This window comes from Electrona antarctica (assembly GCF_951216825.1).
Source record: "Electrona antarctica genome assembly, chromosome: 22".
NCBI lineage: Eukaryota > Metazoa > Chordata > Actinopteri > Myctophiformes > Myctophidae > Electrona > Electrona antarctica.
This window is the reverse complement of record NC_136805.1, coordinates 26,862,626-26,886,684: the sequence shown is the minus strand read 5'-3', so window position 1 is coordinate 26,886,684 and position 24,059 is coordinate 26,862,626. Positions and strand designations below refer to the sequence as shown.

General features: G+C 41.4%; 1 protein-coding gene across 5 annotated transcripts in view; it reads left to right on the top strand.

Annotated features, from left to right (window-relative positions):
- Positions 1-11,483, top strand: part of LOC306914678 (double C2-like domain-containing protein alpha) — a 72,058-nt gene extending 60,575 nt beyond the window's left edge. For 4 of the 5 annotated variants that reach the window (XM_079491831.1, XM_079491829.1, XM_079491830.1 and 1 more), the window contains 2 exons: positions 6,696-6,792; positions 9,328-11,483. In XM_079491831.1, coding sequence (XP_079347957.1) covers positions 6,696-6,792; positions 9,328-9,464 — 234 coding nt within the window. In that variant the 3' untranslated portion in view covers positions 9,465-11,483. The remainder of the gene's footprint in view (positions 1-6,695; positions 6,793-9,327) is intronic. The other variant, XM_079491832.1, reaches the window with a different exon arrangement.
- The last annotated feature ends 12,576 nt before the right edge of the window (positions 11,484-24,059 follow it).

The following is a 24,059-nucleotide window of genomic DNA, read 5'->3' as shown; positions in this document are numbered from 1 at the left end:
CATGATCGCAGGGGTGACGCGACATTGCAATTGGCTGGCAATATCAGTGGGAGGGGCATATGTAAGCCACTGCGGCAACCACACTTTGCAATTTTTTAAAATTGCGACCTTTCTAGTTATTATTTCTAGAGTAACCCTAAACTTCAGACTACTACTCCTCCCACAGTTTTGACTGTACGCACTTGAGCCATATCTCAAATTGACCGGCTTCATCGGGAATCGTGTGCTTGTATTTTGTTAAGAGAAATGTTGTATTGTTTAATTGATATGAATTTATTAGTGATTTAAATTTCCCCATTGACATGAATGGGAAAGTGCAAAAAATCACATTCAAGTATTTTTTCCTCAGAGACTGTAAGGGCTATAGTTACAAAACTTGGAGGGGAGGTTCATAATAATTACTAAAATTAATTAACTTATAATGTTATCGGTCGGCCTCATGGTGGCGCTATAACAGCCCACTTTACGTTTTGGCTTATAACTCTTGAACCGTAGGTCGTAAAATCAAAATATTTTTTTCCCTGGATTTCTTGGGTTATGACGCATCTCCCCATATAGGCCACGCCCATTTGCGTCATGATAGATTTTCCGCCGTTTTGAATTTTCTCCAAAACACACTTTTGGTCCTCCTCCTACAGATTTTGTCCAAATCTCACAAGAATCGGCACACATGATCTCCAGACCTATCCAATTAAAACACCAACTGCAGAATTTTGGTAGTGCGTATCGTTCGGCCGTAATCGTCGTCCGAAGTTAGTAGGAGGGGCCTATATCACAAAAAATGCCATAAATCACGAACGAAATGTCCAATCCATCCCAAATTTGAATCACATGTCGCGGGTGGTTCAATCAACCAAGTACCAAAAGCAATTCTATTTTCATCCATAGGGGGCGCCGCAAATGCGAGAAATGTAACCGTTTGTCGCAAAAACATGATTTTTGGGGGGATAAATCCCCTCCGAATTACTTACGCATGATCGCAGGGGTGACGCGACATTGCAATTGGCTGGCAATATCAGTGGGAGGGGTATATGTAAGCCACTGCGGCAACCACACTTTGCAATTTTTTTAAATTGCGACCTTTCTAGTTAGAGGATGCATCCCATCATTAGTGTGGTTGCCTATGGGCAACCATACTATTGTTCCCCTTACCTTTTATTTGTTTCTTTCTTTTCATCTTTATTATTCTGTATAAACTTTATTTTGCCGTGCTACTCCTCCCACAGTTTTTGCCGAACATACTCGAGCCATATGTCAAATTGACCGGCTTCATCGGGAATCGTGTGCTTGTTGATTGATAAGAGAAATGTTGTATAGTTTAATTGATATGAATTAATTAGTGAATTAATTTCCCCCATTCACTGGAAAATGGGAAAACTCACATTCAACTATTTGTTTCTCTGAGACCGTAAGGGCTGTAGTTACAACACTTGGGGAGGAGATTCATAATAATTACAAGAATTAATTAACATATAATTATATCGGTCGGCCTCATGGTGGCGCTATAACAGCCCACTTTACGTTTTGCCTTCTAACTCTTGACCCGTAGGTCATACAAACAAATTTTTTTTCCCCTGGATTCCTTGGGTCATGACGCATCTCCCCATATAGGCCACGCCCATTTGCGTCAGGATAGATTTTCCGCCATTTTGAATTTTGTTCAAAACACACTTTTGGATCCTCCACCTACAGATTTTGTCCAAATCGCACACAAATTGGTACAAATGATCTCTGGACCTATCCAATTAAAACGACACATTCAGAATTTTGATCTTCTGTATCGTTCAGCCGTAATCGTCTTCCGAAGTTAGTGGGAGGGGCCTATTTTACAAAAAATGCCACAATTTACGCACGGAATGTCCTTTCTAGTTTAATTCAAAATGGACATTCTACAAACCATTGCATATCATATTTATATACTAACATCGATTAATATATTATCTCATGTCATCTCTTCCATAATTCCAATAATAATACAAACCAACCATGCATTTTGCATTAGGGCCATACATTGAGTGTACAAATAGAACCAAATGGACATGTACTGTAAGAATCAATTTGGTTCCATTTGTACATTCTCAGAGTTACAGACCTGTAGGGTCCTTTTGGTTCCCAACTATCAATTTATCTGGGGACCCCCTTCAACACCCTCAAGGACCCCCCCCCCCCCCCCCCCCCCAAGGAGTTTGCTATGTAAACTCTTAATTTCCATTTTCCAGTCATTCAGTTGCCCGCGGGTCGCGACCATGCGATAAACCACAAGGACAACACTGCATAGGCCGTTTCGCTGATATGGCCATCTTGAATTTATCAAGGTGCATTCTGGGTATGTGCAAAGCCGCCTGGGTGTAAAGGGGTCCATGGTGCACCTCAGCTGCATTGATAGTAGTGGAAGATGACGGACCGCGGACGATCAATTTAGCAATTTTACTGTTCGTTAGTTAAGACAGTATTTATTAGACTGTGATATTGTTCATATCACAGTCTAAACACATTTGTGCAGCATGTGTTTATTTGGGCTGGTTTTCGCTGTGAGCACTTTCACTTCTCAGGCTTTTGCGCTCACCAAAATGGACACTTTTTTGATTGGCATTGCACTGATAATTAGGCCTATATTATTCGTTTCTTGATGAGATACATTTATGAAGCACTGACTATTATTACTATAATGGGCCACTATTTGTTTTTACCTCTGTTTACCGTTGCTCTGTATTCATGGCATCACAATTGATGCTTCTTCTTATCATTCTTTTGCTGTAGGCCTACACAGCAACAGCCTTTTCCCCCCCTTCTTACTGATATCTGTAACTACGCCTCTGGGCAACTGATTTTCCCCTGCGGGATATTACAGGTATCCATCTTAAATCTCCAACCTAAGGCTATACACAAATAATAGGAAATACAGAACCAGATCTGGTCCAACTTGATTTTAGATGGGTCCAAAATGTGCGATACCGATACCCTCCAAAACGTTTGGGAAGACAGACCATCAGTCTATGCACATCTGTTGCAGAGTAGCGGCTACTTTGACAAAAGTAATTATCCTATTAATAAGAATCAGCATATCACAGTTTGCTGCACTTGTTAGTGGCTTCTGCTCCTGTCCTATTTCAAGAAAATAAGCTCTGTGTAATTAATATAAGTATTAGGCCATGAGTGAAAGTTACTGCAAATAAATGCTGATCAGTGCACTGAAATGTATACAGCATTAATATTCCTCCAGCCTACATAGTGCTGCTGCTCAGTAGTATTCAGTTACAATACCCCAAGGCTGTGTGCCAGGGTTTTCACTTTATTTACAATACATGTTCACCATTAAGAAATATTGCAATTGTTTCTTTACAAATACATGCATGTTCCTCAAGATATGCTTTATAGCAGGGGTCCTCAACTAGAAATGCTGAAGGTCCACTAATATTTTTTGAAAAAGACTAAGGTCCGGTCCCATGAGCGCGACGCGGGCCGCCGCACGCCGACAATTTTGATTAATTCATGAATTACTGGGAAGACACTGGGACACATGATTCACTACCCCCCCCCCCCCCCCCCCCCCCCCCAAAAAAAATAAACGTGGTCCGCCAGTTGAGGACCCCTGCTTTATAGCAAAACGTCGATGCACACCTCAAAAGGATGGTGACAGGTGCGTAGGGCAAGAGAGCATATATTAGAAAGGGTATCTTTGAAAAACAAAGAGGTTCTCCACAATGTCAGACACTTGCCAAAAAATTTTGCTCTTTAAAGAGCAACATTTTTTGGCAAGTATCCACAACCACAGTGAGCATCATTTGAGATGGATGCTCTTAGATTACCCACCTAAAACAACATAATTACAGTGTTTATACCTAATGCTTAATGGCTTTACTATGATGCACATGTAATGAAATTACAACATTAAATTAGTGGCTAGCCAAATAATAATAATAATAATAATAATATCTCAAACTTATATAGCGCTTTTCTGAGTACCCAAAGACGCTTTACATGGGGGGGGCTTTACAGAGGTAACAACAAAATAAAAACAACTTTATTAGAAAAAGGAAAAACAAAAAAGCTAAAAACATTAAACAAACAGAACCAACTGAAATGACAGTATGTAGTAGTAAAATGAATAATCAGTAGCCTAAATGTCTTTAGATTAAGTCTGTCAATCGTCAAATGTGGGATTACATAATTGTATTATTACAATAGGCTACTACTACATGAACTTTCTTAAATGTTGACTATAGCAAAAAGAAATACCCACATGTTGTGTTTTTAGTGAACATAATTCTTGAGTCTAACTGAACCACGTATTAAACTGGACCTGAGTTGTCTTTGTACTCTACTGCTTTTCTCTGTCAGTAATATAGCTAATAACTAACAACAATTGTATTTGTATGCAAATGAAATAAAACTAAGGGACATACAAATACTTTATATATTAGAACAGATCCACCCAGACTCAGAGTGAGGCAGTAAACTTAACTAAAGATAAGAGCACCTAGTGAGAATTATATGAATTTCCACTTACTTGGCTTTATATCAGCGATTATTGTTGCACATGTAAACAGCACATCTGTTCCAGCCATTGTTAGGTTATCAAAAATGACTTTTCTAATTGGAAATCACAGAGAAGTGCAGAGACGCTGTATACTATCTAACGGGCGAGACGCCGTTGGACCCTTTTTCTCCTAGGCGGCTTTGCACATATCCAGAATGCATCTCGATAAATTCAAAATGGCCGTATCCGCGAAACGGCCTATGTAAACTACCGTACCTGAGTGTAGAATCAGGTGATAACTCTTTTGTTCGGGAACGCTTTGCCTATCAAAAGGAAAGTGGATCATTAAAATGACTTGAAGTTTCCACAGTGGTAATTTGCACACATTCAAATTCTCAGTGTTGATTTAACTCTGAGAAGTGTACAAATGTAACCAATGTAACCAAATGACCTTACCGTAAGGGTCCATTCAGTTACAAATGGGTACACAAATGGGTACAGTCAAACTAATAAGGATTTTGCTATTCATCGGGGAGAGGGCTGAGGCTGAGATGTTTTTGAATGGGCAGGTACTAAATATGGTAACAAGACAACTCACCCCTTTTCTGTTTTCCTCCCGGAATTTTCCCCAGTGAGGGGTGGGAGAGGCTGGACAGCAGACGGCTGGACTTTGAATTTATCTAACTATAAACTTTCACGACAGCAGACAGCCTAAGTACAAATATAATTTATGAAAAGCTACTACAGTGAAGTCTGTTCACAGAAGTTGTTGTAGGCTATGTGGGGATTATCTGACGAAGTACCATTTGAGTGGGAAAAATCTTACATATACTAAATAATACTAAATTGTTTATAGGGTCAATATAAGTAAAATAATATAGCCTTTCCACAGGAGTATCTTTTTATATTTGTCCAAAAAGAATACAAACAGCCAATAGCATATTACAAAGTTATCCCCCTCACTGGGGAAAATTCCGGGAGGAAAAACGGGCAAGCACCGGGGTGAGTTGTCCAGTATTCCTAAATATTACATACAAAATGTTCTCCTGAAGTTTTTAATTGCTGGGCACAAATCTAACCCAATGCCAGATGTCTCATCAGAGAAGTGATTATCAAAAGTAATTATATTTATAATTATACAAAACATGCGAAATAAAGGATGACTTATGGGGCTTAACTGTCTTATCTCAATTCTGTCCCTGGCACCACCTCAGGGTTATATGAGACACACATGGCAAGTTTGAGTCCAAGTTCTGCATGGAACAAATTATGTGTGACACACACATTCCCTAAATTATAGTATATAGATGCATAGACTGCTGACAGCTGATGGACCCTGATTGGACTCAGCTGAGGAGGTGTTGGATATCTGTCTGGAATGTTGTTTTTTCCTCAACTTTACTCTAATGTACGAAACATATATCTAATTAAAGGTATATTCAGTGATTTGACTTAATTCAAATATCACTTGTTTTTTCTTGTTTTTCTGGATAATCCTCCCTACTATAGAGTGTGCTGACCATATAAGGAGTTCCTCCCTGTCCCCAGTGAGCCCCTGGGGTCAAAAAACCCTAGTTTCAGTTTTGGTGGCGGGTGGCAAAGCCTTCATCCAATCAGGATGAGAGGGGCCTTCCACCAATCATGATCGAGTGGGGGCGGGCCTTGGTGCACATGCTGTTGGCCTGTTGCACTTCCCCCCACTGTAGAGCGTGCATGTGCACATTTTGTTACCGGGGCGGACTGGGTGGTTTTCCAAATCACCCAAATCACTGAATGCTCCTTTAAGTGTATTTAAAGTTCAACGTGACAACGTGTAGGAGTTCTTTAATTGGCTCATTGTTAATATGAAAATGTAATTACCAGTGTTTAATTGGCTTATTGTTAATATGAAAATGTAATTACCAGTGTTAATGTCACCCTGACACTTCTACATGACAGCTCAACATAATCAATCAAGTCATTATATGATTCAGATTTTTTTTCAAAATGTATGAAGATTTCAAAATACAAAAGTACTGTATAAAACCATGAAACTTTTAAATAGTTGAATTTATTAGCTCCTAAATAGTATTTAAACCACTCTGGACATACTGTACATAGTTTTTTATCCTTTTATTTCAAAGCTCATGCCTTCTATCAGTGCTAATCTGTTGAAGCAGCATTGACCATGTGACGGACCGACGTGTGGACACGGGCTTTTCTCCTCTGTGCGCAGGAGTTCTTCTATGAGATCTCGTTCACAGAGCTGTCCACCAAGACACTGGAGGTCACTGTGTGGGACTATGACCTTGGAAAATCCAATGACTTCATAGGTGAGTAGTCGCTGACGGGTCACGGTGGAAACCTTGTATGTCCATAACTGTTACTGTTCAGGAAAGGGGAAAGATAATCTGTCTTCGAATGGACCCAAATGCAGTTATTATAGACACAAGCTCTTTACTTTTCATACTTTTCGTGGTAACCGGAACGCTTGTTCCAAAACACATTTGTTCTGTGGGCTGCTCATCCCCATTGGTTCTTTTTGTCTCCACCAGCCGAAGGCATAAGAGAGTTTTTTTTTTTATCACACGATTTTGTAACCCTGAATGCCACAGACGAAAAACAGTCCACACTATTGATCCATAATGTATAAATGATAGATAAGGGGTCAGGACAACGAGGCCTTTTCGTGGAGGGGTCAGAATGAAATTTGGAGACTGTTTTTCGTCTGTGGTACTCAATTATTTAATGTAATCCTGGGCTCTATTCACCCTCCGCCAACCTGGGGAGAGCAACGGACTGACCTCATGCTTCCTTCAGTGCATGAGCGTCCAAGCCGCTTCTTTTCACCTGACGGGGGAGTTTCCCTGGTTGGACGTAGCACGTGGAAGGAACACGTTATTCCAACCAGTTCCCTTCCCCTCCATCAGGCGCCCCGGCTGGCCAGGGGGAGGCAGTTTAGACACATGGGGCTCGATTTCCACTTTTTCACTCTAAAAAGTCGGAGTTTGCCCGCAACCCCCCCCCCCCCCCCCTCCCACACACACACACACACACACACACACACACACACACACTCTCTCGCTACACACACTCTAGTATCATTGGAACAGCACACACTCTTTACCTTTCGTCAGAAGCTTTTACATGGCGCCAGCGTTGCGGTACAAAGGCACAAATTCAATCCGAAATGTGGATAGCAGAAAATCCACCAAGGACAGTGATCCTAGAATCCGATTTATGGAGGCTTGAAAATCCTACTTTCAACTGCTTTGCACTGTGAATATATTTTCAATCCCATAGTTGGAACAGTGGGGCGTTGCTATAGAACCGGACCAATGTTAAAAGCTTCCGTAGGACTAAACCATTATATAGACGGAGTATACGTTGGGGTACGTCAACGTACGTATATATACGGACTTGGGGGAAAAAAGAGTTACTGGTATTTTGGTCCAGCGTCACCCGCTATCTATTTTGCAGACACCGGTATTTGCGCCTAGAGGTGTGGTCATGGGCGTGTTGGCACGCTTTCCCCTAAATTGCTATTTTGGTCACACATATTTGGGAAGGCGATAGTGGAGTTTAAAAGCACCCGTAAGCCGTATGCCAAATTAGTTTGGTAGAGCGGCGCGCACCACGCGCCTGCAATGGAGATGTCCGCGGAGTCAGGCTGCGTCATCATCTCTCCTTATTCTCCTATTGCGTCTCTTTGTAATTTTCCTATAATCAGCAGAAGTGAGTGCCTGCTGTGACCTGTCACTTCCTTGTGTCCATTGTGTTTATATAATTGTCTAGTCAAAGAAGTTATTTGACTTGTTGTGCCAGCCATTGTGCGTGATTCCATTTGCTCGTTCAGTTTCATCACAGCGCAGCAAATGTGGTTTAATCCGATTTCCCGACATTTCATTTTCACTTGATACCGTTTCGCAGAGACTGCCTACACGCACAATCTATATACCAAATGAAAGTTCGCACAGCACTTTGAAATGTTAAAAAATTATCTGAGCGAGTTGTGACTCTGAGCGAGTTGTGACTGAAAATACGAGTGTTTTTGGCTCTGTGCGCTGGAGAAAAAAACAAAGAAGAAAAACGGCACGGGGGGCAGCAGCACAAGTGAGACTTCAAGGAAGCAACGCATCACTCTTCCATTAATCGTAAGGCTATGAAGCAATATAGAACTGGGCATAACGGGCAATGGATAAGGGATCTCTTAAAGGCAATGGCATGTGGCACAGTGATTGGTTTCATTATTGTAACGCCCAAACCACACCTATGCATAATGTAACGGGTAGCGGAGGGGTTTTAGGGATTTAGACAGGTGACCAAAATAGCCACTTTAGTGCGGGAACGCCCCTTCCCCACTGCTAAATCCCCAAATAGTGTATTTAGAATGCTCGAACAAAAATGGAGCCCCAGGATTACTGCATGTTTTTTTCTGAGGGTACCTATAGTACCTACCCAGGGGACACAGGGAGAACATGCAAACTCCACACAGAAAGACCCTTTCGCCAACCGGGCACTGATGACGCGGAGGAGAGAACACGCCCCCAGCACCCCCAGCGGGAATCGAACCCAGGACCTTCTAGCCCCTGGCCAGCCGGGGCGCCTGATGGAGGAATAAGGTGTTCCTTCCACACGCTACGTCCAACCAGGGAAACTAGGGGGGAGTTTCCCTGGTTTAACTATGCGTCAAACATGTATAAGTGCTACATGTCCAAAGACCACATTTAGTTGTAATACACTATATTAATGCATTTCAGATATGCAGAGTGCAAGAAACTACCAGCATTGTTCATGGGGGGAGCTTCAAAAAGACAAACTATTTGTTTTCGTTTAAACATATATAATGTATTTTCCTTGCCCCCTAGGAGGAGTGTCCTTAGGATGTCACTCACAAGGGGAAACGCTCCAACACTGGATAGACTGTCTGAAGAACAAAGGCACCAAGGTGGAGCGCTGGCACACATTGACCAATGAGCTGCCTGGATCCACACTGCCAGAATAGGCAGTGCAGCCAACCACACCAAACACCTAACAAGATCTATTGACGATTCTGGACGGAGACATTTCACCGCATGTTTTGGAGATTTACTGCATGACTCTGAGAGATTTATATCCTCATTTTGTGTTATAAATGATTCCGTACCCTAAGGGAGGGTGTGGGGTCCTCATACACTTGGGATATGAAAAGTGAAATACAGAATAATTTATACTCCATTGCATGATGTCGCTTGTTAAAAACAACTGAAAATGTGTTGTGCCGTGCGTCATGTGATGGAGTATAGCTTAGGCTTGAGGCCTTATCAATGAAAATTGAATTAGTATAACACCACAACTTAACTGTTTATGACAGTGCTTCTGTTTTTTCATGTTAAGGACCCCAAATGAATTTGACCACTGACCCCTATCAGAATAGATTTTGTGCCAGGGACCCTCATACAATATTTATGTTGTTAAAATGATTAAAAAAAGATTCCAAATTTATCCATTTTCTTTCTACGAACGAGACACGTTCTGAGCTTGTAGATCAACTATTTTCATAAAGACGTATAGGGTTTAAATGGTTCAATTGATTTTGATGCAATTCTAACAAATTTGGCTGGAACTTCCCACTTTGAGAACTACTGGTCTATGATGATGTTTATGTTCTTCATGGACAAGTTCTTCTTGGAAGATCCAATCTGTGAAACATACCACGTCAGCAGTATAGCTTTACACAATGGGAATTTTAATGGTATTCATAGAAATCTGTTCATCTTTATCCAAGTCATTTACAGTACAGCCATGCTTCATATAATAGATCCCAAACTGTCACGCTAATTTAAATCATGTGAAAAGAAAATTAAACCGGGATGGTGAATCATATTATTCTATAATCTGCAATTTAGCCCTAATTATTCATCTATCCAGTTTGTTTGTTTGATTTTCTAAAATTGGATTTGGACCTTTCATTAAAACCTGATTTGTTCTAACCTCAAAGTTCCGCCTGCATAACCATCTCAGTCACTGCCTACTTACATCTCCTTTGCAATAACATTATGCCTAATGCTTCCAGAGAATTCTAAGTGGTCTTAATGTCAGACATTTTGAATGGATTGTATTTGATCTCCATCCAATTGCCTGCAGATGGTAATGCAAGAGAGAGTGCACCTAATAACAAACAGTAAATGGTTCTTCCATGTTATGTATGTGTAAGTCATTTGCATGTTTGGTGTAAATGTGATGCGCCCGTTTTTTTCTTTTTCTTTTGTGGAGAAAAGTAATCGGGGTTATATTTGTAAAATAACGAGAGGAGGGATTTTCTTAACCAATAAACCGGCAAGAATGAATGAACAGGTGATCGAGGATCAACCCTTTCCCTCCTAGCAAATGGAACCCTGCACATAATGATTGGATCAATGCACTACATAAAAAATGTCTTGTATTGTTCAGATTTTGCCTAGGTTTATTCATTTGGATAACTCTTGGCTCACAAGGAAAAAAACCAAAAAACTAAACGAAGCAAATAAGCAATTAATTTTATGCACAGGTTGCTTTTTTCATTTCAGTTTCTTCACGGATGTATGTTGTCAACAAAAAAAATTATTGGCTGTTGACACACTCAACTGGGCTTAATTTCCACTGTATAAGTAAATATGGATATGATGATGGAATAATTAACACAGTTGCAAGTTTCAAATCAAATCAGTGTTTTTCAGAATGCTGCTACAGGTGATCTCCTTAAACACATTGTAAACAATAGCATCAACCAGTTATTATTGTTTATTTATTTTATGTTATAAACATGGTCAGCATCTTTAAGCACACAACTGAGATTCTCAATGCTGCCATTTCATTGTGGGTTGTTTTAATCAAGCTTCAGGTCAAGCATTATGTTTTATCTCTACTTGGTCTTGTGGTAAACAGGCATGCTGAAAATATCTGTGGCGTTAATACAGTATGTAAATATATATTGTGTATCCATTTGCTTCGGCTGTTTGTCTTCAGAACTTTTACTGTGCATGATTATTTTTCATAAAACGTGTTCATATTGATTTGTCGTGTGCAGTTATGGCTTTTTAAGCACTCATTGTTGTTCCTTGGCTTTATGGTCTACTCTAAGGCTTTCAAACTTTGTGCCTTCTTTTCACTGAGTGACAAAAGCCGTTTTAAAGAATGATTGTAAAGCAGATGAGCAAAGGGAGAATTATTCAGGGATTGCAAGTATCATGGTGTTTGCCAGAATTTGTTATTAAATGCCATATTTTAAGACGGATATCATTGAAGATATAAGATAAAACAAATTAATATCTTAATTTTTTTTTATATAGGCCTATATAATTCAGCCACGTGCCTTTCCCAGGCTGAATTGAGGCCAAATTACTGTAACCGGTCATCGGTTAGTTTTGGGTCCGTGCCGCCGGAGGGCACTTTTTTTTCTGGGCATATGGCTGAAAGCACTGCTCAAAAAAACAAGGATTAAGGTCAGATATACTAAATGTAGAGGGCATCCAGTAAATCGGCCTCTCCAACTCCATTTCCCAGGCTGAATTAGAGGCCCAGCACGTCCCTGGGACGCACACACTCCCTCTCACTCTTTTGGCAGTCCATCGTTCCATACACTCATCTGGGTGGGAGGAAGAGGCTGGGACGCACACACTTACTTGCTTTTGGCAGTCCATCGTTCCATACACTCATCTGGGTGGGAGGAAGAGGCTGGGACGCACACACTTACTTGCTTTTGGCAGTCCATCGTTCCATACACTCATCTGGGTGGGAGGAAGAGGGTCTTTTTTCCATAATATTTAGCTCTTTGACTACCAGAATTTGATTAACAGAAATGCCTATTCATACTCAAGCAAACACATGGACATTTTAAATTAAGAACTGGTGTACAATAATAAAATATAAACAAGCTTGGTGAGGAAGGGAGATATAACAATGCTGTACTTATACGTATAAGAAATGTAAAAATAGACACACCAGAACAAATATGTCAAATACCTTACAGGTATAGGTTATGTAGCTATACTGCCTATTATATAGGCTACTGTCAGGCATAACACTGTCAGGCATAACAAGCATTAATATAAGACTATTCCAAGTTGGGCTGTTCAAAAGATATATAATAGTAAGTTTAAAGACAGTTCAAATGACAGTTCAAATGACAAGTCTTATTCCAAGTCATCTGAGTAAACCAGTTCCCTTGACTTTTTCATGTCAAGGACCCCCACATTTACACTAATTAGCCCGCGGACCCCCGTTTGAAAATATGTGCCAGGGACCCCCATAAGAGAAAATCGTTATGCTCTAGCAGTGATTTTCAACCCGTTTAATTTCAAGGACCCCCAGTTTGACATGCATTAGTCTACGGACCCCCATTTAATAGCATTTCTATCTCTGGGACCCCCAATTTATATTGTAAAATCAATGCTAATTTAACTCTGAGAGCGTACAAATGGAACCAGGTCCATTTGGTTACATTTGTACACTCTCTGAGTTACAGACCCATAAGGGTCCATTTGGTTCCAAATGATCATTTAGCTGGGTCCCCCCTGGAACTCCCTCAAGTACCCCTGGGGGTCCCCGGACCCCACTTTGGGAACCACTGGAGTAAACCACCATGCACTCTGACATTTTCTGAATCACTAGCTGAGTAGCAACTCACTGTCACTAGACACTCACACCTTTGCATCTAGCATACAACATTGTTGGATGCTAGATGTAAACAAAGGGTAAGTGTCATGGCCGCCCCAATGCATTTCCAATGGAAGTCACATGGTTTGACACAACATTTTTGTTGTACGGCTTTCGGCTGTGTTTCGACTGCCCCCCCCCCCCCCCCCCCCCCCTCATACAACAAAAATGTTGTGTCAAACCATGTGACTCCCATTGGAAATTAATTGCGAGCTTGCATCAGTAAACAAGTCTCATGCATCAGCTATACATCAATCTGTTGTGAAGGTGAGAAGTGAGACCTCTTCAGGTGTTCCTGTGAGCTATGTTTGGCAGGAAGAACTTGATGTGACCTTCTGATCATTAATGGGCTCCTCATAATAATATGAGTATGCATACCCCTTTTGGATGCTCGCTGCAAATGTGCATCAAACCGAAGGGGTTAATGGAGCTGCTGCGGTGGTGGTGACAGGCAATAATGCCTGTTGATGTTGGTTGGTGTACTGTAGATTCAGCACATGCTATAAGGAATAAGGAAGCATAAGAAGCACTTTGTTGCCATGTAGTGGTCATTTGTGAAAATTACACCCATGTGCAACAAACCAGCTGAAGTGTTTGTTTCTCCACATTCTCCACATGACTGCAGAAGTTGGGAAGGATTTGACAACTTTGAGGTAAGGTAAGTTGTGCTAATTGCGAACGAAGGTCGCAGTTAACTATGGAATTGTGCGTTTTTCATCACTCAAAATCCCCATACATGGGGGTTTTTCGTCACTCAAAATCCCCATACATGGGGAAAGCCCCCATATTGTGCCCAGGTCTCGTGATCACTATGACATCATCAGGGATATAAAGCCCATATACGGGAATGTCCCCATATATGGTGGTCATCACATCTAGTCACATCTCGAAGACATGATATATTTGGCCATGGACCCTGGCCATGGAAGGATGGATGGGGACAGGGGAAGGATCGACATACTGTACGATCCTTCCCCATCCATCCTTCCTCTTCGATGTCTCCCTTTTGACTGATACCTGTCCATTTAAACAATAGAAAGGCCTATTTTGGGGTAAAAAAATGAAAAATACTGTGCCCAACAAAATCACATGGATACTGGTGATTGACAGCGTTAGGTTAAAAAGGTCATACAAATTCTAGAGTTTTGACAGGGTGACAAAATATCTTTTTGTGATTATTACTTTTTCTTTTATCTCCCCAATTTTGTTCTCGTGCCAATAATACATTTGACTAACTCAAAAATGAATTGGTATAACAAAAATTGTACAAAGTTTGTGGCAGGAGTAGATTTAGGATTTTGTAATAATCAAAACTTATGAATTACTTTCTGTGAACCCTTGTACTTTATGTTGCAGTTGCCCCCAGAACATCTAAGTATTTCCTTGTTCATGTTTAAACTCCTGTGCATTCCCAGAGGTAAGAAAGATACGCTGATTTCACACATATTTAATAGCAGTGGTAATTTCACACAGCTACTGCCACAAAACCACCTCTCAGGATGTTCTATGGTTTAGGTTTAGTTTGCTACCTTCATTGTGTGTCTAAAGCAGACAGCAGTATATGATGCTTCATTTATTCTCCATGAAGGTGAACGCAGAAGATCTACAAGCTCACAGTCACAGTGTGTCACATTGCCTTGAGGGTTTTTACATCAGCTATTCACGGCATGCAACGTAACAGTGTCTATAGGCTGCAGTGAGTGTTTATCAAACACTCACTGCATAACTGTTTAGAACTGATATGAATTACATTTGACCAAACGTTGCATGTTTCAGTCTGTCCATTCTGATTTGTTCTGTTATTTGTTTTATTTTATTTTTGTATAAACTTGAACCCCAGCACATATGTGGATTATTGGCAGGCTTAGCGATGCTCCAACAATGAGTGTAAAATGTGAAATATGCACATCCATGTGTATTTGTATAAAACTGTCCTGTATGTATGCTTTGAGCAGATAATATTCAGAATTGGATTGAAAGCCAGGAAATACCACTGTGTACTTTATTTAAATGTACCCATCCACAACACCTTACATTTTCTCATGTCATGCCTTAGAAAATATGTTTACCGCCATGTTAACCAGAGGGTTTCCAGATCACTTGGGATGTACTCCTACTAATAAACGTAAATAATAATAATTAACATTATTTCAATGTTTGTTTTAAAGACGCCATTGACAATGAAGGGAAAATCTACGTCATCTTGTCCCTAACACAAACATTAAATGCCATTAACAATAAAGATAATTTAATGTTTTACATCGTCATCGATATTGTAAGATGATAAGAGCGCCCCTCACTTCACACGGGTATGATTTTTCAGCTTCACTTTACTTCCCACAGAAGTGCAATTAAGGGCTTGACACATTGCCGGGACCAGGATTCAAACCCAGGCCCTTCTGCTCGCCAGGCAGCCTCTCTACCCATTCAGCTGCCTCTCATATCTCCCCTGACTTATAGGCAACTGCTTTGGATAAGTGGTTAAGATGTTGGCCTTCCGTGCGGGGGTCCTGGGTTCGATTCCCGGGTGTTACACTAACGTACAAAACAACACTTGAACAGCTCTCAAAGCATTTGATTAATGTGATTCGGTGTTCAAGACTCGATTCTTTCAACTTTACTAACTGAAGGCTAACATACAAAAGATCGCTTCAACAGTACGAAGAGGCAGTTGTTACTGAGTGATGGTGTAGTAGGGGCTGATGATCAGACAGACTCTCAGCACAGAGAGTTCATGTTCAAATCCCAGTCTCCCTAAAGTCTAATGCTAGAGTTATTCAGCTTTATTAACTGAAGGCTATTCTAGCAGTGCCTCACAGCCTCAGCCTGACGACCTCAAAACTCTATCTCCCCTGAGTCATAGGCAATTGCCTTTGACTTGTCTCAGTGGTCAGGATGTTGGCTTTCCACGTGGGAGACCAGGGTTCGATTCCCGGCTGTTACACTAACAACCTAGCAAAAGAAGACCTCAACATCGCTAATAAACATCTGATTAATATGATTCTGTGTTATCTTCACTTTACTAACTGAAGCCTAACACAAAAGATCACTTCAAAAGTACCAGGAGACTTTGGCTGAGAGCGTCTGACTGATGGCGCAGTGGTCTAATGATGAGTCTTTCAGTACAGGCTTTCTGTGTTCAAGTCTCATTCAATGCTGCAGTAACTTGAACTTTTCAAGGCTCGAAAAAAAACAAAAAAACTCAAAAGCACCAGGAGACGTCTGCTGAATGCCCAAAGGTGCCGTGGCTCAATGGTGTGGTGCGCTTGATCGGTTGCCTCTGCTACAGCCAGTTGGCAGGTTCAAGTCCCATGTCATCGAGGTGCTGGAGGACCATCGGGAGACGGTGCTCTCTCCCCCTGTTTCCTGAGATGTAACGGTTGGAGCTTATGTCTGAAAGAACCCTGTCCAGCTAAACTTTTACCATGAAAATGTCCAATTTAACATACTCTTACCAGCTCTCAGTGTGCCCTTTTCCAACTGGCCTGGAAGCCAGACATAAAAGAGGGACTTTCCCACCAAGTTTTGGGCCACCAATCAGGGCCCAGTATGCAAATACACAGACTATTCTGTCAGATGATGGGCCAAAACCATGAACTATAGTATGTCGTTTTTTCATCATTTTCATATTTGTTTTTGAAATCGTTGCGAAAACCATGAACTATAGTTCATGGTTTTTGCGACGATTACAAAAAAAGATGAAAATTATTAAACAAATATACTATAGTGTGTAGTTTTTTCATCGTCAAAAGTCAAGAAAAATGACATTGCCATTGTCGACGATTATAATCGGGGCCCAGTATGCAAATACACTGACTATTCTGTCAGATGAAATACACAGACTATTCTGTCAGATGATGGGCCAAAATGCATTGCTATTTTATTTTTAAACGTTTGACCTAATTCTTATCTGTAAAATGTTAGGTGGACAGGGTTCTTTCAGACATAAGCCCCAACGGTTACTTATCAGGAAACAGGGGGAGAGAGAGCACCCGTCTCCCGATGGTCCATCCCAGCACCTTGATGACATGGGACTTGAACCTGCCTACTGTCTGTAGCAGAGGGAACCGAATCAACCAATATCAAGCACACCATGCCATTGAGCCAAGGCACCTTGGGGCATTCAGCAGATGTCTCCTGGTGCTTTTGAGTTTTTATTTTGTATTCGAGCCTTGAAAAGTTCAAAGTACTAGAGCATTGTGCTATATAGCAGCAATGGGACTTGAACATGGAATGTCCGTACAGAGAGACTGATCATTAGACCATTGCACCATCAGTCAGACACCCTCAGCCAAAGTCTCCTGGTAATTGTGTTATTTGGCCTTCAGTTAGTAAAGTTGAAACACTCCAGCATTAAACTATAGGCGAACAGGGATTTGAACATGTAGAGCTGTATTAACTGAAGCCTATTGTAGCAGGGGCTCACATCCCCAGCCTGATGACCTCTCATATCTCCCCTGTGCCATAGGCAACTGCTTTGGTTTAGTGGTTAGGATGTTGGCCTTCCGTGCGGGGGACCTGGGTTCGATTCCTGGCTGTTACACTAACATGCAAAAGAAGACCTCAACAGCGCTAAGAAACATCTGATTAATATGATTCTGTGTTATCTTCACTTTACTAACTGAAGCCTAACACACAAAAGATCACTTCAAAAGTACCAGGAGACTTTGGCTGAGAGCGTCTGACTGATGGCGCAGTGGTCTAATGATGAGTCTTTCAGTACAGGCTTTCTGTGTTCAAGTCTCATTCAATGCTGCAGTAACTTGAACTTTTCAAGGCTCGAATAAAAAAATAAAAACTCAAAAGCACCAGGAGACGTCTGCTGAATGCCCAAAGGTGCCATGGCTCAATGGTGTGGTGCGCTTGATCGGTTGCCTCTGCTACAGCCAGTTGGCAGGTTCAAGTCCCATGTCATCAAGGTGCTGGAGGACCATCGGGAGACGGTGCTCTCTCCCCCTGTTTCCTGAGATGTAACGGTTGGGGCTTATGTCTGAAAGAACCCTGTCCAGCTAAACTTTTACCATGAAAATGTCCAATTTAACATACTCTTACCAGCTCTCAGTGTGCCCTTTTCCAACTGGCCTGGAAGCCAGACATAAAAGAGGGACTTTCCCACCAAGTTTTGGGCCACCAATCAGGGCCCAGTATGCAAATACACAGACTATTCTGTCAGATGATGGGCCAAAACCATGAACTATAGTATGTCGTTTTTTCATCATTTTCATATTTGTTTTTGAAATCGTTGCGAAAACCATGAACTATAGTTCATGGTTTTTGCGACGATTACAAAAAAAGATGAAAATTATTAAACAAATATACTATAGTGTGTAGTTTTTTCATCGTCAAAAGTCAAGAAAAATGACATTGCCATTGTCGACGATTATAATCGGGGCCCAGTATGCAAATACACTGACTATTCTGTCAGATGAAATACACAGACTATTCTGTCAGATGATGGGCCAAAATGCATTGCTATTTTATTTTTAAACGTTTGACCTAATTCTTATCTGTAAAATGTTAGGTGGACAGGGTTCTTTCAGACATAAGCCCCAACGGTTACTTATCAGGAAACAGGGGGAGAGAGAGCACCCGTCTCCCGATGGTCCATCCCAGCACCTTGATGACATGGGACTTGAACCTGCCTACTGTCTGTAGCAGAGGGAACCGAATCAACCAATATCAAGCACACCATGCCATTGAGCCAAGGCACCTTGGGGCATTCAGCAGATGTCTCCTGGTGCTTTTGAGTTTTTATTTTGTATTCGAGCCTTGAAAAGTTCAAAGTACTAGAGCATTGTGCTATATAGCAGCAATGGGACTTGAACATGGAATGTCCGTACAGAGAGACTGATCATTAGACCATTGCACCATCAGTCAGACACCCTCAGCCAAAGTCTCCTGGTAATTGTGTTATTTGGCCTTCAGTTAGTAAAGTTGAAACACTCCAGCATTAAACTATAGGCGAACAGGGATTTGAACATGTAGAGCTGTATTAACTGAAGCCTATTGTAGCAGGGGCTCACAGCCCCAGCCTGATGACCTCTCATATCTCCCCTGTGCCATAGGCAACTGCTTTGGTTTAGTGGTTAGGATGTTGGCCTTCCGTGCGGGGGACCTGGGTTCGATTCCTGGCTGTTACACTAACATGCAAAAGAAGACCTCAACAGCGCTAAGAAACATCTGATTAATATGATTCTGTGTTATCTTCACTTTACTAACTGAAGCCTAACACACAAAAGATCACTTCAAAAGTACCAGGAGACTTTGGCTGAGAGCGTCTGACTGATGGCGCAGTGGTCTAATGATGAGTCTTTCAGTACAGGCTTTCTGTGTTCAAGTCTCATTCAATGCTGCAGTAACTTGAACTTTTCAAGGCTCGAATAAAAAAATAAAAACTCAAAAGCACCAGGAGACGTCTGCTGAATGCCCAAAGGTGCCATGGCTCAATGGTGTGGTGCGCTTGATCGGTTGCCTCTGCTACAGCCAGTTGGCAGGTTCAAGTCCCATGTCATCAAGGTGCTGGAGGACCATCGGGAGACGGTGCTCTCTCCCCCTGTTTCCTGAGATGTAACGGTTGGGGCTTATGTCTGAAAGAACCCTGTCCAGCTAAACCTTTACCATGAAAATGTCCAATTTAACATACTCTTACCAGCTCTCAGTGTGCCCTTTTCCAACTGGCCTGGAAGCCAGACATAAAAGAGGGACTTTCCCACCAAGTTTTGGGCCACCAATCAGGGCCCAGTATGCAAATACACAGACTATTCTGTCAGATGATGGGCCAAAACCATGAACTATAGTATGTCGTTTTTTCATCATTTTCATATTTGTTTTTGAAATCGTTGCGAAAACCATGAACTATAGTTCATGGTTTTTGCGACGATTACAAAAAAAGATGAAAATGATTAAACAAATATACTATAGTGTGTAGTTTTTCATCGTCAAAAGTCAAGAAAAATGACATTGCCATTGTCGACGATTATAATCGGGGCCCAGTATGCAAATACACTGACTATTCTGTCCGATGAAATACACAGACTATTCTGTCAGATGATGGGCCAAAATGCATTGCTATTTTATTTTTAAACGTTTGACCTAATTCTTATCTGTAAAATGTTAGGTGGACAAGGTTCTTTCAGACATAAGCCCCAACGGTTACTTATCAGGAAACAGGGGGAGAGAGAGCACCCGTCTCCCGATGGTCCATCCCAGCACCTTGATGACATGGGACTTGAACCTGCCAACTGTCTGTAGCAGAGGGAACCGAATCAACCAATATCAAGCACACCATGCCATTGAGCCAAGGCACCTTGGGGCATTCAGCAGATGTCTCCTGGTGCTTTTGAGTTTTTATTTTGTATTCGAGCCTTGAAAAGTTCAAAGTACTAGAGCATTGTGCTATATAGCAGCAATGGGACTTGAACATGGAAGGTCCGTACAGAGAGACTGATCATTAGACCATTGCACCATCAGTCAGACACCCTCAGCCAAAGTCTCCTGGTAATTGTGTCTGTTGGCCTTCAGTTAGTAAAGTTGAAACTCTCCAGCATTAAACTATAGGCGAACAGGGATTTGAACATGTAGAGCTGTATTAACTGAAGCCTATTGTAGCAGGGGCTCACAGCCCCAGCCTGATGACCTCTCATATCTCCCCTGTGCCATAGGCAACTGCTTTGGTTTAGTGGTTAGGATGTTGGCCTTCCGTGCGGGGGACCTGGGTTCGATTCCCGGCTGTTACACTAACATGCAAAAGAAGACCTCAACAGCGCTAAGAAACATCTGATTAATCTGATTAATATGATTCTGTGTTATCTTCACTTTACTAACTGAAGCCTAACACACAAAAGATCACTTCAAAAGTACCAGGAGACTTTGGCTGAGAGCGTCTGACTGATGGCGCAGTGGTCTAATGATGAGTCTTTCAGTACAGGCTTTCTGTGTTCAAGTCTCATTCAATGCTGCAGTAACTTGAACTTTTCAAGGCTCGAATAAAAAAATAAAAACTCAAAAGCACCAGGAGACGTCTGCTGAATGCCCAAAGGTGCCATGGGTCAATGGTGTGGTGCGCTTGATCGGTTGCCTCTGCTACAGCCAGTTGGCAGGTTCAAGTCCCATGTCATCAAGGTGCTGGAGGACCATCGGGAGACGGTGCTCTCTCCCCCTGTTTCCTGAGATGTAACGGTTGGGGCTTATGTCTGAAAGAACCCTGTCCAGCTAAACATTTACCATGAAAATGTCCAATTTAACATACTCTTACCAGCTCTCAGTGTGCCCTTTTCCAACTGGCCTGGAAGCCAGACATAAAAGAGGGACTTTCCCACCAAGTTTTGGGCCACCAATCAGGGCCCAGTATGCAAATACACAGACTATTCTGTCAGATGATGGGCCAAAACCATGAACTATAGTATGTCGTTTTTTCATCATTTTCATATTTGTTTTTGAAATCGTTGCGAAAACCATGAACTATAGTTCATGGTTTTTGCGACGATTACAAAAAAATATGAAAATGATTAAACAAATATACTATAGTGTGTAGTTTTTTCATCGTCAAAAGCCAAGAAAAATGACATTGCCATTGTCGACGATTATAATCGGGGCCCAGTATGCAAATACACTGACTATTCTGTCAGATGAAATACACAGACTATTCTGTCAGATGATGGGCCAAAATGCATTGCTATTTTATTTTTAAACGTTTGACCTAATTCTTATCTGTAAAATGTTAGGTGGACAGGGTTCTTTCAGACATAAGCCCCAACGGTTACTTATCAGGAAACAGGGGGAGAGAGAGCACCCGTCTCCCGATGGTCCATCCCAGCACCTTGATGACATGGGACTTGAACCTGCCAACTGTCTGTAGCAGAGGGAACCGAATCAACCAATATCAAGCACACCATGCCATTGAGCCAAGGCACCTTGGGGCATTCAGCAGATGTCTCCTGGTGTTTTTGAGTTTTTATTTTGTATTCGAGCCTTGAAAAGTTCAAAGTACTAGAGCATTGTGCTATATAGCAGCAATGGGACTTGAACATGGAAGGTCCGTACAGAGAGACTGATCATTAGACCATTGCACCATCAGTCAGACACCCTCAGCCAAAGTCTCCTGGTAATTGTGTCTGTTGGCCTTCAGTTAGTAAAGTTGAAACACTCCAGCATTAAACTATAGGCGAACAGGGATTTGAACATGTAGAGCTGTATTAACTGAAGCCTATTGTAGCAGGGGCTCACAGCCCCAGCCTGATGACCTCTCATATCTCCCCTGCGCCATAGGCAACTGCTTTAGTTTAGTGGTTAGGATGTTGGCCTTCCATGCGGGGGACCTGGGTTCAATTCCCGGCTGTTACACTAATGTACAAAACTGCGCTCAAAGCATTTGATGAATGTTATTCTGTGTTCAGGACTCAATTCTTTCAACTTTACTAACTGAAGGCATACAGAAGATTGCTTCAACAGTACGAAGAGGCAGTTGTTACTGAGTGATGGTGTAGTAGGGGCTGATGATCAGACAGACTCTCAGCACAGATAGTTCATGTTCAAATCCCAGTCTCCCTAAAGTCTAATGCTAGAGTTATTCAGCTTTATTAACTGAAGGCTATTCTAGCAGTGGCTCACAGCCTCAGCCTGACGACCTCAAAACTCTAATATCTCCCCTGAGTCTGCACAGGCAATTGCCTTTGACTTGTCTCAGTGGTCAGGATGTTGGCTTTCCACGTGGGAGACCAGGGTTCTGTGTCATTTTCCGTCACGCTTTTATGTCACGCTTTTCCGCTTTTCCGTCGTGCTTTTTCGCTGCGCTTTGGTATATGATATTGGCACGTCACAAAATCACTTTCACCTAGAAACTCCATTCACACTTTGTATAATTCAGCTTACTGTGGAGACACATGCTGGAACTTTTTACTTGGAAATATTTTGTAGTTTCTGAGTTATTTGACTTAAACGCCCAATGCATTCTCAATGGCAATAGCACAAACGTTGGCATGCTACTAGTCCTACATACTTACACCCAGAAACCCCATTCAAACCTATTTAGGTTAATCTTACGGCGGACATGTTTGCCTGAAAAGGAATCTTTGAAATGTTTCATAGTTTTAGAAATATAGTGCTTTCAAATATGAGAAATTTATAATGGGGCTCAATGGCGGATATTGGCACGTCAAAAAATCACTTTCACCTAGAAACTACATTCACACTTTTTATAATTCAGCGTACTGTGGAGACACATGCTGGAACTTTTTACTTTGAAATGTTTTGTAGTTTCTGAGTTATTGAACTTAAACGCCCAATGCATTCTCAATGGCAATAGCAAAACTTTGGCATGCTACTAGTCCTACATATACTTACACCTAGAAACCCCATTCAAACCTATTTAGGTTCATCTTACGGCGGACATGTTTGCCTAAAAAGGAATCTTTGAAATGGTTCATAGTTTTAGAAATATAGTGCTTTCAAATTTGAGACATTTATAATGGGACTCAATGGCAGATATTTGCACGTAAAAAAATCACTTTCACCTAGAAACTCCATTCACACTTTTTATAATTCAGCTTACTGTGGAGACACATGCTGGAACTTTTTACTTTGAAATTTTTTGTAGTTTCTGAGTTATTTGACTTAAACGCCCAATGCATTCTCAATGGCAATAGCACAAACTTTGGCATGCTACTAGTCCTACATACTTACACCCAGAAACCCCATTCAAACCTATTTAGGTTAATCTTACGGCGGACATGTTTGCCTGAAAAGGAATCTTTGAAATGTTTCATAGTTTTAGAAATATAGTGCTTTCAAATATGAGAAATTTATAATGGGGCTCAATGGCAGATTTTGGCACGGCAAAAAATCACTTTCACCTAGAAACTACATTCACACTTTTTATAATTCAGCGTACTGTGGAGACACATGCTGGAACTTTTTACTTTGAAAT